Source organism: Melanerpes formicivorus, unplaced genomic scaffold (assembly GCF_026170545.1).
Source record: "Melanerpes formicivorus ecotype bairdi unplaced genomic scaffold, bMelFor1.0.p_v2 SCAF_26, whole genome shotgun sequence".
NCBI lineage: Eukaryota > Metazoa > Chordata > Aves > Piciformes > Picidae > Melanerpes > Melanerpes formicivorus.
The window spans coordinates 5,111,978-5,127,825 of NW_027142378.1; the positions used below are offsets into that span (position 1 = coordinate 5,111,978).

The 15,848-nt window shown below is 45.5% G+C and overlaps 1 protein-coding gene across 4 annotated transcripts in view; it reads right to left on the bottom strand.

Moving 5' to 3' along the window:
- Window positions 1–15,848, bottom strand: part of CDC42BPA (CDC42 binding protein kinase alpha) — a 184,200-nt gene that overhangs the window by 118,534 nt on the left and 49,818 nt on the right. For all 4 annotated transcript variants that reach the window (XM_068153459.1, XM_068153461.1, XM_068153460.1 and 1 more), the window contains exon 3: window positions 3,527–3,618. In XM_068153459.1, coding sequence (XP_068009560.1) covers window positions 3,527–3,618 — 92 coding nt within the window. The remainder of the gene's footprint in view (window positions 1–3,526; window positions 3,619–15,848) is intronic.

The window sequence follows — 15,848 nt, forward strand, 5'->3', positions numbered from 1 at the left end:
TGATATCAATCCACACTGGGGGATGATGAGCTTGAGAGCAACCCTGCAGAAATGGACTTGGGGGTGCTGGTGGATGAGAAGCTGGACATGAGCCAGGAATGGGCACTTACAGTCCAGAAGGCAAATGGCAACATGGAATGCATCAAAAGAAGCATGGCCAGAAGGTCAAGACATGGGTCTGCCCCTCTGCTCTGCTGAGAATTCACCTGGAGTACTGTGTCCAGTTCTGGGGCCCCCAACACATGAGACACATGGACCTGCTGGACTGGGTCCAAAGGAGGACACAAAGATGATCAGAGGGCTGGAGCACCTCTCCTATCAAGACAGACTGAAAGAACTGGGGCTGTTCAGCATGGAGAAAAGAAGGGTATGGAGAAACCTTATAGCTACATTTCAGTGTCTGAAGGTGACCTACAGGGAGACTGAGGAGGGACTGTTTAGAAGGGTCTGTGGTGATAGGATGAGGGGCAATGGTTTAAAACTGGAACAGGAAAGATTTAGGTTGGACATCAGGAGGAAGCTCTGCACAATGAGAGTGGTGAAGTACTGGAACAGGTTGCCCAGGGATGTGGTTGAGGCCCCAGTCCTGAAGACATTCAAAGTCAGCTTTGATGTGTCCCTGGGCAGCCTGCTCCAGTTGGAGGTGTCCCTGCTGACTGCAGGGGAGTTGGACAAGCTGACCTTCAAGGGTCCCTTCCAACCCAATGCAATCTCTGAATCTTTGACTTTGCTATTAGCAGAACCATCAATACGGCCTACTTTACATTGCTGAGAGACACTAAGAGCTGCTGCCAGTTGCTTCACCTTTTCCAGCAACATTCTTCAGCTCCCTGCTCTTTCTGTTTGGAGTTAAGTTTTTCAAACCATGCTGCCTGAAGCCAGCATAATGAAACACTTGATGCCCACATTATTAATTTTACCAGGATAATCCTCCTCCTCCACAAGCACAACATCTGTGTTTCCTGAAGACAGTGCTCTCTCACATTAAATGCTAAATAAGCAAATTTATGCATGCAGAGGGGAGGGGCATGTCATTAATTTGACAAAAAAAGGGAAGAATTCTCAAAGTGGCAGCAAGCAGGATAAGGGAGGGAAAGCAAACTAGGAACAATGAATCTCACAGTTATAAGCAGCAAGTAGTTTAAACCACTTTTTGTCTACATCAGAATGCCGGACTATGCAAACTGAAGAAACTGAGGAGCAGAAAAATCAAAATAGGAACAATCCTGAGACTGTGCCAAAGAAAACTTGCAGTCACTTTGTAGTCTACAGAATTTCAGGATTCTGTTGATTCAGGAGACAAGAAATGACTCCTCCCAATAACCTAGAACAATCTTGGGCTCATTTATAGTTTGCTGGAAAGAAAAATACATTCCTCCAGATTTCCTAATCTGTCTCAGTAAACTACTGTAGTCTACTGAATCATACAAGTCTTTGGCAATGCAATATTCATACAGGTTCAGGTGTCTTAGGAAGCAGTAAATTTTAGTTGTCTTCTTTTTTCTCTTTTTTCTTTCCTCCCCCCCAGCCTTGCTAGGATATTTACTGCTTATTTTACAAGGCAATTAGTCATTTCATCCAGAACTTCTTTTCTTATGCAGATTTTTTTGGTGTCTCCTTTAAGCAAGTAATCACAGAATCACAGAATTTTAGGGGTTAGAAGAGACCTCAAAAGATCATCCAATCCAACCCCCCTGCCAGAGCAGGATCTCACAGAGTAGGTCACACAGGAATGCATCCAGGTGGGTTTTGAATGTCCCCAGAGCAGATTCCACAACCTCTCTGGGCAGCCTGCTCCAGGCCTCTGCCACCCTCACAGTGAAAAAACCTTTTCCTTCTGTTCCTGTGGAACCTCCTCTGCTCCAGCTTGCACCCATTATCCCTTGTCCTGTCACTGGACATCACTGAGCAGAGCCTGGCTCTGTCCTCTCAACGTTGCCCTTCACATCTTTATAAACATGAATGGGGGCACCCCTCAGACTCCTCTTCTCCAAGCCAAACAAACCCAGTCCCCTAGCCTGTCCTCAGCAGGGAGATATTCCATCACCTTTGTGTCTCTGTGCTGGACTCTTTCAAGCAGTTCAAGTAAGAAAATATAATACACATCCTTGCAAATACTTGGTGAGTCTTACTTTAAGAACACACAAAATTAAACATCTTCACTGAGAGGGCTTCAGTTTTCCCCTGTACTTAAGATTTAGACAATTAAGTAAGAGTCCTGCTAGCTTTCTCAGGTAAGGAATTAGAAAGAAACACTGTTCACAGAAGAGGAGAACTAAGACACAGATTGTCCTGAGGAGAGGATGGGGACAGTTCCACTCTCACTATTCATGGGCTGATTCACCACAAAAAAGCTTCCTGAGAAAGAACCTCAGGGCTTTTGTGGTTTAGCCGCTGTGGAGTTTGATGCTGATTTAGCAGACAGAAATGACTTCTCTTGACAACTCAGTATAAGGCAGCTTTCATATAGGACTCTTGTGACAAGAAGGAACCCACATCACTGATTTTCTCTTCCATCTTGCACAATCTGTGCATGAACTCAGCTGCAGCTACTATAGCAACAGGCAGACAAGCACACAATAATGGAGAAGACAAAAACTGCTGTGCCAGAGGTTCAGAGTGAAGATAAATCACCCATCACTGACTTCACCTTTTAGTCTCCTTTATCAAGATGCATTACTCCAGATGGATCAAAGTCATACGTGATAAAGTAGCCAAATAAACACTACTCTTATTTTTATGGTTACCCACTGATGGTATTTGCACGTAAGCAGAGTATATGGTGACACAGTCAACTGTAAAAATGCCTGTTCCTTACATACTACCTAGCTACTACCCAAGAGAATTCTCTTCTTCCATAACCACAGATTAATGAAGGCCAATATTCACATGAGTCAAACATACAAGTGGGCATCACACCAATTCTCCTGCGTCAGACTCCTCCAGGGCTCTGGCACCCTCACAGTAAAGAAGTTTTTCCTCATGCTGAGGTGCAACTTCCTGTGTTCCAGTTGCCTCTTCTGTATCCATTGCCCCTTGTCCTACTACAGGATACCACTGAAAAGAGCCTGGCACCCTCTTTTTGACCACCACCCCTCAGGTATTTATAGACATTTATCAGATCCCCTCTCAGCCTTCTCTTCTCCAGACAAAATAGCCTCAAGTCTCTCAATCTTTCTTCATAGGAGAGATGTTCAAGTCCCTTAATCACCCTCCAGCAGGCCTCCAGCTGCTGACTGGAAAGGATTAGAGTCAAGCAAATGAATTATCAAACAGCTGACACATGGTCTTTTAAGGCATGTGAACTTGCCTCTCTCAAATTTTAAGAGAGACTGAAAGAGAGCTGTCAAAGAATGCAATCAGAATGTATTTGCCTTGAACATGAGGTGGGCCTACAGTATCTATTATACCTTAATAATGTAACGACCTGGACATCAGTATATTGCTCTTAACTGCCCCTCCTCAGTGCTGCAGATTTGCAAGAGCATTATTCAAAGCCCTCTCTCCACCTCCCTCACACACATACCTCCCCAAAGGCTCCTCGACCAATCACCTTCAGGATTTCAAAATCTTCTTTGTGTAGTCGCATCTGTTTCACTTTAGATGTAAAAGGTTTGGCTGAAACAAAGGAAAATAGCAGTCATTAAAAAAAGAGAAAACCACCTCAAAAACATAGCAAAACAAACAAAAACCCAAAGAAGGTAATACTAGCATAAAATAGATGTAATCAGAGCCCTAAAAACAACAGACTGTGTTCCTTGGAGGGAGGGAGAGCAAAGGAGGGAGGGAGAGCAAAGGAGGGAGGGAGAGCAAAGGAGGGAGGGAGAGCAAAGGAGGGAGGGAGAGCAAAGGAGGGAGGGAGAGCAAAGGAGGGAGGGAGAGCAAAGGAGGGAGGGAGAGCAAAGGAGGGAGGGAGAGCAAAGGAGGGAGGGAGAGCAAAGGAGGGAGGGAGAGCAAAGGAGGGAGGGAGAGCAAAGGAGGGAGGGAGAGCAAAGGAGGGAGGGAGAGCAAAGGAGGGAGGGAGAGCAAAGGAGGGAGGGAGAGCAAAGGAGGGAGGGAGAGCAAAGGAGGGAGGGAGAGCAAAGGAGGGAGGGAGAGCAAAGGAGGGAGGGAGAGCAAAGGAGGGAGGGAGAGCAAAGGAGGGAGGGAGAGCAAAGGAGGGAGGGAGAGCAAAGGAGGGAGGGAGAGCAAAGGAGGGAGGGAGAGCAAAGGAGGGAGGGAGAGCAAAGGAGGGAGGGAGAGCAAAGGAGGGAGGGAGAGCAAAATAAAATAGAGAAAAATAAATTAGAGAAAAATAAATTAGAGAAAATGAAAAATAAAATAGAGAAGAGGATGGAGGAAAAAAGAAAATGTAGGGAAAAAAAAAACACCCAAAAAAGAAAGAGGGGAAAACAGAGGAAAACGAGGAAAAAAAAAAAAAAAAAGGGAGGAGAAGAGAAAATGAAAATAGCAAAAAGAAAAAAGATAAAGGCAGGGGGAAGCAATGTTCACTGCATTTTTCTACACCATTTGGAGTTCAGAGACATCCACAACACCTCTGCTCTATGTTGTTACCAGCAAAGTATAATGTAAATTATTGAGGAAAAGATTAATTTCTCTGTCAAACAGCAGAAACAATACCATGCACTATCTTTGGAGATCACTTCTTCACAAGAGGGGAAACTTAACAGTCAATTCCTGGCTTCTGGACGTGAGAACAGTTATACTCAAGACATTATCAATCCCCTCATCTACAGAGTCAAGCTCCAATTCCCCCCTTTTTCCCCTCTTTCAGAGTACTTTTCAAAGTAGTAAGCAAAAAAAGTAAGGTCCTGGATGCCTCCTCCCTGGAGATAATCAAGGCCAGGTTAGATGAGTCCTTGAGCAATCTAGTCTAGTGGGAGATGCCCCTGCCCACAGTGGGGGGGTTGGAACCAGATGATCTTTAAGGTCCCTTCCAATTCAAACCATTCTACACTCTATGAAAATAAGGTGGTGCATTCCAGACAGGTAACCCCAGTGCTCTTTGCAGTGTAACAGTCTCAGCGGGATTGTTCCCCCCTTTCAGCTCCATTTAGCGCTAGATCTAACCAGTCCTGGATCATTACCAAATGCTTTCTGCATGCAAGCAAAACATCCAAGTTACTGATAACCAGAAACCAAATACTACAACTTTTTTGGGGGGAAGAGTGGGGGAACAAGCCACAAACTGATACAGTTAACTTTAAGACACATTCCTTCAAGGCAGTACAAAAATCTTTATCCAAAACCCCACTGCCTACTATTCAGCAAAGAACTTTTTAATAGATTCACAGATTGCTTGAGGTGGAAAGGGATCATAAAGACCTTCTGACCCCCCCCGCAATGGGTAGGGACACCTTGTGCTAAACCAGGTTGCTCAAGACCTCATCCAACCTGGCCTTGATCACCTCCAGAGAGGGGACATCCACAACCTCCCTGGGCAACCTGTTCCAGTGCAAGATGCCCCTTCCTGGGCTTTCTTGTAGACCATCCTACAAAGAAAGGCTGAAAGAATTGGGGCTGCTCATCATGGAGAAGGGAAGGCTCCAAGGGAGGCCTTAGAGCTACATTTCACTATCTGAAGGGGACCTACATGAAGGCTGAGGAAGGACTGTTTAGAAGGGCTTGGAGTGACAGGATGAGGGACAGTGGTTTGAAACTGGAGCAGGGGAGACTTAGGTTGGACATCAGGAGGAAGTTCTGCACAATGAGAGCAGTGAAATACTGGAACAGGTTGCCCAGGGATGTGGTTGAGGCTCTGTCCCTGGAGACATTCAAAATCAGCCTTGATGTGTCCCTGGTCAGCCTGATCTATTCAGAGGTGTCCCTGATGAGTGCAGCGAGGTTGGACAAGATGACTTTTGAGGGTCCTTTCTAACCTGATACAGCCTGTGAATCTGTTGCTTTAATGCAAATATTTAATACAAAGTGAAGAAATTAAACCAAGCCCTTAAAGCCTTTTAACTTGCAATCCAACTGATTGAAAACAAACGTGGAGTTCTCCACTTCAGAACTTTTTGACCGTTACAGGCCTGGCTGCAGTACAAGGAAAAAAAATATCTTGTTAACAAGCAACAGCATAGCTGTTTAAACCACAAAACTCTTCCTCACTTTATGTTGCAAGGAAAGGGCTGTCATTCTTTAATTATTACATTTTGGAATCTTCCAGGGTTCCCATAGGGACACTGGGAAAATAAACATCGTTAGAACTACTGCAGTAAAATAACGGCCGACAAAAATAGGCTGGGAGTAGATTTAATGATTTGTAACAGTGGTGTTGGTGGAAAAGTTTGTAAACCCTTCTCTTTATCATCTCTAGCAAGAGACAGCCCAAAGAGGAGCCAAGCAGTTTTAAGTAGAAAGATACAGTCCAAGAAAAGAGAGGAAGGAAAAATAAAATACAGAAAAGGGGGGGAAAAAAAAGAAGGAAAAAAAAGACAGAAATTGCCCCAGGAATGTGCTCCACATAGCTTGCTCCAAAAAAAGGTCAATTTGCTTTATCATCAGTGTTGTTTGTCTGCTGTGCAAACATCTGCTGTTCTTGTGGCAACAGCAGTCTCAAGTACAAAATACTTGGCCAGGCCAAGGGGCTTGGAAAGGGTGATCTTCAGACAGCCGTTTTGTGCATCCAGCTCTCCAGACTATGAGGTTAACAGGCAGACTTTCTGCAACCACTTTGGCAATGTCGTTGGAGCTGTTATGAAGACAGCACAGGGTAAGGTCAGGAAACGGTTTGCAAACTGCAGGGTGCTCAAAGGGGTCCCATCAATGTAGCTCTCTTGAAAGACACAGATACACAGCCCCCACTTGTTCACAGCCCCATGCCCCTGTGCAGAAGCCTCACGAATCAAATGGGTATCACTGAAAAGAGCCTAGCTCCATCCTCCTGACAGCCTGCAGATATTTGTAGACATTGAGAAGGTCTCCCCTCAGCCTTCCCTTCTCCAGACTAATCAGCCCCAGGTCTCTCAGTCTTTCCTCACCAGACAGATACTTCAGTCCCCTAACCATCCTGATAGCTCTCTGCTGAACTCTCACCAGTAGTTCCCTGTCCCTCTTGACCTGGGCAGCCCAGAACCGGACACAATATTCCAGATGTGGTCTAACTAGGGCTAAGTACAGGGGAAGACAACCTCCCTTGACCTGCTGGCCATACTCTTCCTAATGCACCCAAGTATACCATTGGCCTTCTTGGCCACCAGGGCACATTGCTATCCCATGGATAACTTATTATCAACCAGGACTGCGAGGTCCTCCTCCATGGAATTGCTTTCCAGCAGCCAACCCCTAACCTGTACTGGTGCCTGATATTGTTCCTTCCCATGTGCAGGACTCTGCACTTGTCCTTACTGAACTTCATTCAACTTTAATTCCTTGCACTTAATCAATTACACATGGCAAGGAAAAAAAACCAAACAACTAAACAATCTCCCAATTCACCCTCAGGGGTGACCGATGAACAGAAGTGTTGTAAGCTGAGCTGAGCTGTTATGTCAAACAAGGTGAACTGTCATGACTATTCCTTCTACTTATTTACATCTCTGTGGGTCTTTTCTCAGATTTTATGCTCCAGTCCCTTCATTCCACTTATGCTTCACATGCATTCAAACTATAAAAATCAGTAAAAAGAGAATTCTACAAGTGTTTGAAATTCAGACTAACTTTTTTCCAGATGAAATTTGATCAGAACTTCACCTGAAGTAACCTGTGAAACACACAGAGCAACAGTCAGCAGAACACTAGCTCCCAAGCCAGGCATATTCAATGATCTTTACAGTGAGGGTGGTGAAACACTGCCACAGGCTGCCCAGGGAGGTCGAGAATGCCTCCCCCGCTCAAGGCCAGGCTGGGTGAGGCCTTGAGCAACCTGAGCTAGTGGAAGGTGTCCCTGCCCAGGACACCTTGTACTAGACCAGGCTGCTCAAGGCCTTACCCAACCTGGCCTTGAATACCTCCAGGGAGGGGGCATCCACAACCTCGCTGGGCAACCTGTTCCAGTGTCTCACCACCCTCACTGGAAATAAGCTCTTCCTAGTCTCCAGTCTAAACCTGCCCTCCTCAAGCTTCAATTCATTGCCCCACATCCTATCACCGCAAGCCCCTACAAAAAGTCCCTCATCAGCTTTCCTATAGGCCCCCTTTAGCTACTAGAAGGCTGCTCTAACGTCTCCCTGGAACCTTCTTTTCTCCAGGCTGAACTATGAGGGAAGTAGATTGGAAAGGAAGCAACCCCTATGAGAAACCAACTGCTTGGCATTTCAAAACAAAGTTCCCTTTCCTTCAGTAGTGAAAAATAATGACAAATACATACAGAGCTTTGCAACGCAAAGGAGAAAAAAACCCACCTAACCTAAGACACTGGCACTGAACTAAATGGCAGAAGGCTCTCTGATTGCTCCTAACATTGTCCTTAAAAAAAATAATAAAAGAAATTACAGAAGAACAAACCAGACAAATCCATCAACAGCTTTGTTTTTCAAAGCTTTCTCCGCTTTTGAAATTCCTGGAAAGAATTTAACAAGTGTTTTTATTTTACAGGCTCAGTCCAAAACCTAAAGTATTTTCTGTTTTCCACTGGCTTCTATCAGCTGTGATTATGAAATGTGCAAACAGCATTTTTGAGTTAAGAAAGAACCATAGCTGGAGGTTTCAAAAACACTCCTGAGCAGGAGGTGTGAGAAAATAGCTCCTCCCGAAATAAACAGCGTGCCTCAAAATAAAGGAGAAAGAACTGACAACCAGTGAAGGCAGAGCTGCTTAAAGACTCATTTAATTCATAGAATCATAGAATGTTCCAGGCCAGAAGGGACCTCCAAAGGTCATCCAGACCCCCACACTCAGCAGGGACATCCCCAACTAGATCAGGTTGCCCAGGGCCTTCCGAGTTTTATCTTGAATAACTCCAGGGATGGGGCCTCAACCACCTCCCTGGGCAACCTGTTCCAGTGTTCCACCACCCTCATAGTGAAGGACTTCTTCCTCATATCCAATCTAAATCGGCTCTTCTCTAGTTTGAAGCCATTGTCTCCTGTCCTGTCACTGCAGGCCTTTGGGAACTGTCTCTCTCCATCCTTCCTATAGCCCCCTTCAGGTACTGGAAGGCTGCTATTAGGTCCCCCTAGAGCCTCCTCCTCTCCAGGCCAAACAATCCCAGCTCCCTGAGTCTGTCTTTGTAGCAGAGGTGCTCCAATCTCCCAATCATTTTTGTGGCCCTCCTCTGGACCCTCTCCATCAGGTCCATTTCCTTCCTTCCAGACCTGTACACAGTACTCCAGGTGAGGTCTCACCAGAGCAGAGCAAAGTGTCAGAATCACCTCTCTGGATCTACTGGTAATGCATCTTTTGATGCAGCCCAGGATGTGATTTGCCTTCTGGGCTGCAAGCTCATACTGTCTGCTCATGTTCAGCCTCTCATCCATCAGCACCCCCAAACCCTTCTCCACAGAGCTGCTATCACCTCATCTCCCAGACTGTATTGACAGTGAGGATTGCTCCAGCCCAGGTGCAGAACCTCACGTCCTGTCCCTCTGCTGTATCGACCACACCACACAGCTTGGTGTCATCTGCAAACCTGCTGATGGTGCATTCTCAATTGTGAGAAGGGAAAAGAAATTTCTCCTCTCCACCCACCTACAGCTGGCAAAACAGCACAAGGAAGCTTTGTCACTGCTCCTGCCAACCCTCTGGAGGCAACCAGGGGCAAAGCACTGCCGCTGACAGCGAGAGTGGCTCAACCACAGAGCATCAGTTAAGGCAATGCACAAAATGAGAGGCACAAATACCCTTCTCACTTCCAACGGTTAAGATTCAGTTGTCCCTCCCTCAGAACATTTTTAACATGTTTTTCCTCAAGAATGGTTAAGGGCCAACATCTGTAAGCACAAGTTAAGAATCTGGCATTTTCCAAGAATGAGAAGTATGTCCACAAATTCCTGTGCTACAGTATGGACAGATGGAATATTCTGGATCCTACTCATCTCGGAGAAAACAACACAAAATGAAATAAAATAAGTAGTAATCTGTTCTGCTGTAGGTCAAGTGGAGACCATCCAGCCCTCTACTCTGCTCTCATGAGACCCCACCTGCAGTACTGCATACACTTCTGGGGCCCCCAATACAAGAAGGGCATCAAACTGCTAGAGAGGGTCGAGAAGAGGCCACAAAGTTGATCCAAGGGTTGAAGAACCTCCTCTAAGGAGACAGGCTGAGAGAGCTGGGGCTGTTCAGCCTGGAGAAGGCTCTGGGGAGACCTTAAAGCAGCCTTCCAGTACCTGAAGGGGACCTACAAGAAATCTAAGAAGGGACTTTTTACAAGGGGTTGTAGTGATAGGATGAGATGAAACGGACTGAAGCTTGAGGAGGGCAGATTTAAACTGGAGATTAGGAAGAACTTATTTACAGTGAGGGTGGTGAGACACCGGAACAGGTTGCCCAGGGAGCTTGTGGATACTTCCTCCCTGGAGGTGTTCAAGGCCAGGCTGGATGAGGCTTTGAGCAACCTGGTCTAGTGGAAGGTGTCCCTGCCCATGGCAGGGGGGTTGGAACTAGGTGATCCTTAAAGGTCACTTCCAACCCAAACCTTTCTATCTATGAATGAATCTATGAATCTTTGGCTACGGATACCACAAAAGACTCTTCAACAGGAACTTTAAAATCCAAGAGAAGAAATAAGGTATTTTTCCCAAACATAACAATAATTCTGGCTTCTCACTTCCTGGATTCGGATGAAATATAACCCCTGCACTCATGAAACACACTGCAAATCCAGGCAATGCTTCCATACCACATCAAGATACAACCATTACTTTTATTCATATTCCCATTCTTTCTCATCACAAGAATTTCAGTAAACCACCCTATCTTTAAATATTATTTCACTAGGAGCACAGTGAAATACTGAACTCGTATTCATCCTGCTGCATATGGGGATACTGATGCAACTCTTGCAGCACAGTCAGGAAACTCTTTATTAGAGAAGGCTTGGTTTACTTAGTCCAGAGGATGGAAATGCTCTGGGAGCAAATTAAGAGCAGACAAAAAGTTCTGTGATACTTAAAACAGCTGAAAGGCTACCAAAGAAGGAGGAAGGTGGTCTTGCACTTACCAAGTGGGACGCTGGATATATTCCATGCCTTACACTGTCACAGAGCTAGAGACAAGTCAAGTAAAAGAACATTTCCAACAGAAGCCTAAACTTCACATTCACAGAATCACAGAATGTTAGGGGTTGGAAGGCACCTCTAAAGATCAAGTCCAATCCCCCTGCCAAAACAGGATTACACAGGGCACATCACACAGGAATGCATCCAGGTGGCTTTTCAAAGTCTCCAGAGAAGGAGACTCCACAGTCTCTCTGGACAGCCTGCTCTGGGCTCTGGCACCCTCACAGTAAGGAAGACTTTCCTCATGTTGAGGTGGAATTTCCTATGATTGAGTTTACATCCATTGCCCTTTGTCCTATCACTGGGCATCACTGAAAAGAGCCTGGCATTATCCTCCTGATGGCCACCCTTCAGGTATTTGTGGACAGTGATATGGTCCCCTTCTCAGCTTTCTCTTCTCCAGATTAAGTTATATTTCAACTCTACTTCTAAGTTTTGCTAAGAGAATTTAGGGACTTGCAACTTTCACAGCAGTCCATTATTAAACTAACATTGTTCCTTAAAGATTCACAGATGGTATTAGTTTGGAAGGAACCCTCAAAGATTGTCTAGTCCAATCCTCTGCAGCCAGCAGGGATACCTCCAACTAGAGAAGGCTGCCCAGGGACACATCAAGACTGATCTTGAATGTCTCCAGGGACAGAGCATCAACCCCATCCCTGGACAACCTGTTCCAGTATTTCACCACTCTCAGTGTGCAGAACTTCCTCCTGATGTCCAACCTAAATCTCCCCTGCTCCAGTTTCAAACCATTGCCCCTTATCCTATCACTACAAACCCTTCTAAACAGTCCCTCCTCAGCCTTCCTGTAGGTCCCCTTCAGCTACTGAAATGCAGCTGTACTTCAGCACTCTGACAGAGTTATCTTAAAACTAACACAAATAAAATTAAAAAATAATTAATCATGTGGAAGTTCAGTGCCATTAGAATGCAAATTGCCTATATTAAGCTTGATTTGGCCCACTTGAGAATAAAGACCACATCATTTTGCTTAAGCACCTAACTGCGCACCAGATCCGGCACTCTATTTCTTACCTCCAATCATCTTTGCTCCCTTCCTGATTAAGTGATACCTGTCCAATAATGCTGATTAAGATATTTTTATTTTCACCATGTTTCACCTCAAGGCAATTAAAATCATTTGGCCTTCAGTGCAGATAAATCCCTTAAAAATATCATCTACTGTGACTTCAAAAAAAGATCAATTATGTCAAAGAATCATAGAATTGTCAGGGTTGGAAGGGACTTCAAGGGTCATCTAGTTCCAACCTCCCTGCCATGGGCAGGGACACCTCACACTACAGCAGGTTGCTCACAGCCACATCCAGCCTGGCCTTCAAAATCTCCAGGGAAGAGGCTTCCACCACCTCCCTGGGCAACCTGTGCCAGTGTCTCACCACTCTCATGGGGAAGAACTTCTTCCTGATATCCAATCTGAATCTACCCATTTCTAGTTCTGCTCCATTTCCCCCAGTCCTATCACTCCCTGACACCCTAAAAAGTCCCTCCCCAGCTTTTTTGTAGCCCCCTTCAGGTACTGGAAGGCCACAGTAACGTCTCCTCAGAACCTTCTCCCTCAGTCTGTCCCCACAGGAAAGGTGCTCCAGCCCTCTCCTATATCCACTAATACAAATCAAACTTGCCACAGCATCTTGGTTTTTAAGATGACAAATATATCCCAGCACCTGTATCCAGCCCACAGCACACATCTGTTGAAAGCAGAGAGCTTCTGTAGAAACCTGTGCATGCATTATGTCCCCCACAGCCCTTTTGGTTTTGATCCACACCTTCTTTGTATCACCAGAAAAGAGTAATTCTAGAATCTTCTTGAGGAGAGGGACTTTGGGATGTCACCTGATGAGAAAAATCACCAAGAGCCAGCAATGGTCACTGGTAACCCAGCAGGCAGCTGTGTGCTGGGCTGCATCCAAAGCAGGGAGAGCAGCAGCACAGGGAGGGTATGCTACCCCTCTGCTCTGCTGAGACCCCACCTGTAGCACTGCCTCCAGTTCTGTTGAACAACCCCATGGTCAAGATTAGGTTGGGGACTGACGTGTTGGAGAGCAGCACAGCAGAAAGGGACCTTGGCATGGTGGTGGACAGAAGGATGACCATGAGCCAGCAATGTGCCCTTGTGGCCCAGAAGCCCCGTGGCATCCTGGGGTGAATTAGAAGGGTTGTAGCTAGTAGATCAAGAGAGGTTCTCCTCCCCTCTACTCTGCCCTGGAATTTTGTGCCCAGTTCTGAGTCCCTCAGTTCAAGAAGGACCTCAGGAAACTGCTTGAGAGAGCCCGGCACAGAGCCACAAAGATGCTGAAGGCAGTGGAACATCTCCCTGCTGAGGAAAGGCTGAGGAAGCTGGGGCTCTTTACCTTGGAGAAGAGGAGCCTGAGGAACCTGACCTCATTCATGTTGGTAAAGATGTGCAGGGCAGTGTCAGGAGAATGCAACCAGGCTCTGCTTAGTGATGTCCAATGATAGGACAAGGGGCAATGGGTGCAAGCTGGAGCAGAGGAGGTTCCACAGGAACAAAAGGGAAACCTTTTTCACTGTGAGGGTGCCAGAGCCCTGGAACAGGCTGCCCACAGAGGTTGTGGAATCTTCTTCTCTAGAGACATTCAAATCTGGCCTGGATGTGTTCCTGCCCTAATAAAAAAGGATTCCAGTTACAGGTAATAAAGTATTTTGAAGCTATATGTCATAATTAAGCCATAAGCAGAATAAATGCTGGGAATTTATTGCTTTTCACTCTAGAATTAGGTTTGTTCCATAAGCAAAGTAGCTGCAGGGAAGTGAATTCCTAACAGCTCATTTGTTTGTAAGTGTTACCTTGTTCCACAGACTGCAAAAGAGCAAGGCAAGTAGTTTATCCCAAAATGCAAGCAAACACAGCACCATAGAACCACAGAATGGTTTGGATTGGAAGAGATCTTAAAGATCATCGACTTGCAACCTCCCCAATACAGCAGAATTTCCTTTTAGTACGGGTATTCTGTGTCCCACATTGAATGACTAAACCCATTTTGCTAATTATTTCATCACCTTGAAGTCCCTCAACCTGCTGGACACACTTCTCCTAACACACCCCAGGATGCTGTTGGCCACAATGGCACCTTGCTGGCTCATGGTTAATTCGCTGTCCACCAGCAATTTCAGGTCCTTCTTTGTAGAGCTGCTTTCCAGAAGGCCAGCCCCTCACTTGTAGTGGTGAAGAGGGTTCTTTGTCGCCAGGTGCAGGACCCTACACTAATCCTTGATGAAATTCATAAGGTTCCTCACTGCCCAAATCTCCAGCCTGTCCAAAGAACCAAATCAAAAGAACCAATTCTCCAAACTGAATGTGGCAATCTCAGGCTTCCATCATGAGAAGCCTAAGGGAAAACTGAACATGTGCAACACATGCATAAATTCAAAATGCTTTTCCCCAAAAAACTCAGATTCACCTCACTGATTTTTTTTTTTATACCTTTTTATGCCTATCTATACCTTCCTAGGATCACAGGATGTTAGGGGCTGGAAGGGACTTCCGGAGATCTTTGAGCAGGACCACAGAATCTAGTGCAGGTCACACAGGAACAATTCCAGATGGGTCTGGAAAGTCTCCAGAGAAGGAGACTCCACAGCCTGTCTGAGGAGCCTGTTCCAGTGCTCTGTGACCCTTATAGTAAAGAAGTTTTTCCTCATGGTGAGGTGGAACCTCCTGTGCTATAGTTTACATTCATTACCCCTTGCCCTATCACAGGGCACAAGTGAGCAGAGGCTGTCAACCTTTCCAGCTTTCTACTCTGAGCCAATGCTTCTTGTCCCTAAATCCTTCTCCATTTATCATTACTATATAATATTCAACTCACTCTTTAAATATTCTCAGTTCATCCCATTCTCAGTGCATTCCAAAACCCATCAGAAAGACACCAGGGAAACCTGAATTCAGTCCAGATATAGGCACTACTGTAAGCAGCTTAACATTCATTCAGAGGAAAGGGCTTGCTTATCTAACTGCCTAATGGAAAGGGCTCTCACACAATGAGCTATTTTGGGGCTACTTTCTTGTTACTTTTTCCATATAATGATGGCACAAAGGAAGAAATGTTACATACAGCAAGCTGGTGTTTACAATAGCCATTGTGTGCATTTTTTCCCCTAGCTAATACACACACAAAGCTGAAAGGCAGAACACAGTCCTTGTGAAGAATTGTACCTCAGGTAGTGTTCAGGAGCATTTGGGTTTCATTCTCTAGATTTATAACAGCTCCCAGAGGACAAATTTATTCTTAAGAAAAAAAATAAATGACTAAGCATCATCACTACCAACAAAACCATTTAGACAAGGGAAATCGTTGGGAGAGTGACACAGTGATGGGAGAAACACAGAATCACAGAGCTGGTTTGGTTGGAAAAGGCCTTTAAGATCATCAAGTCCAACCATCAAACTAACACCACCATGGCCATTAAACCATGTCCCAAAGTGCCATGGCTACAGGTTGTTTAAACACCTCCAGGGATGGTGATAGCATCACCTCCCTGGGCAGCCTGTTCCTGTGGCTGACCACCCTTGCAAAGAATTTTTTCCTAATCTCCCACCTAAACCTCCCCTGGCACATTTTCAGGCCATTTCTTCTCATCCTATCACCTGATACCAGCGAGGATAGACCAACACCAGCTTCACTCCAATCTCCCTTCAGGGAG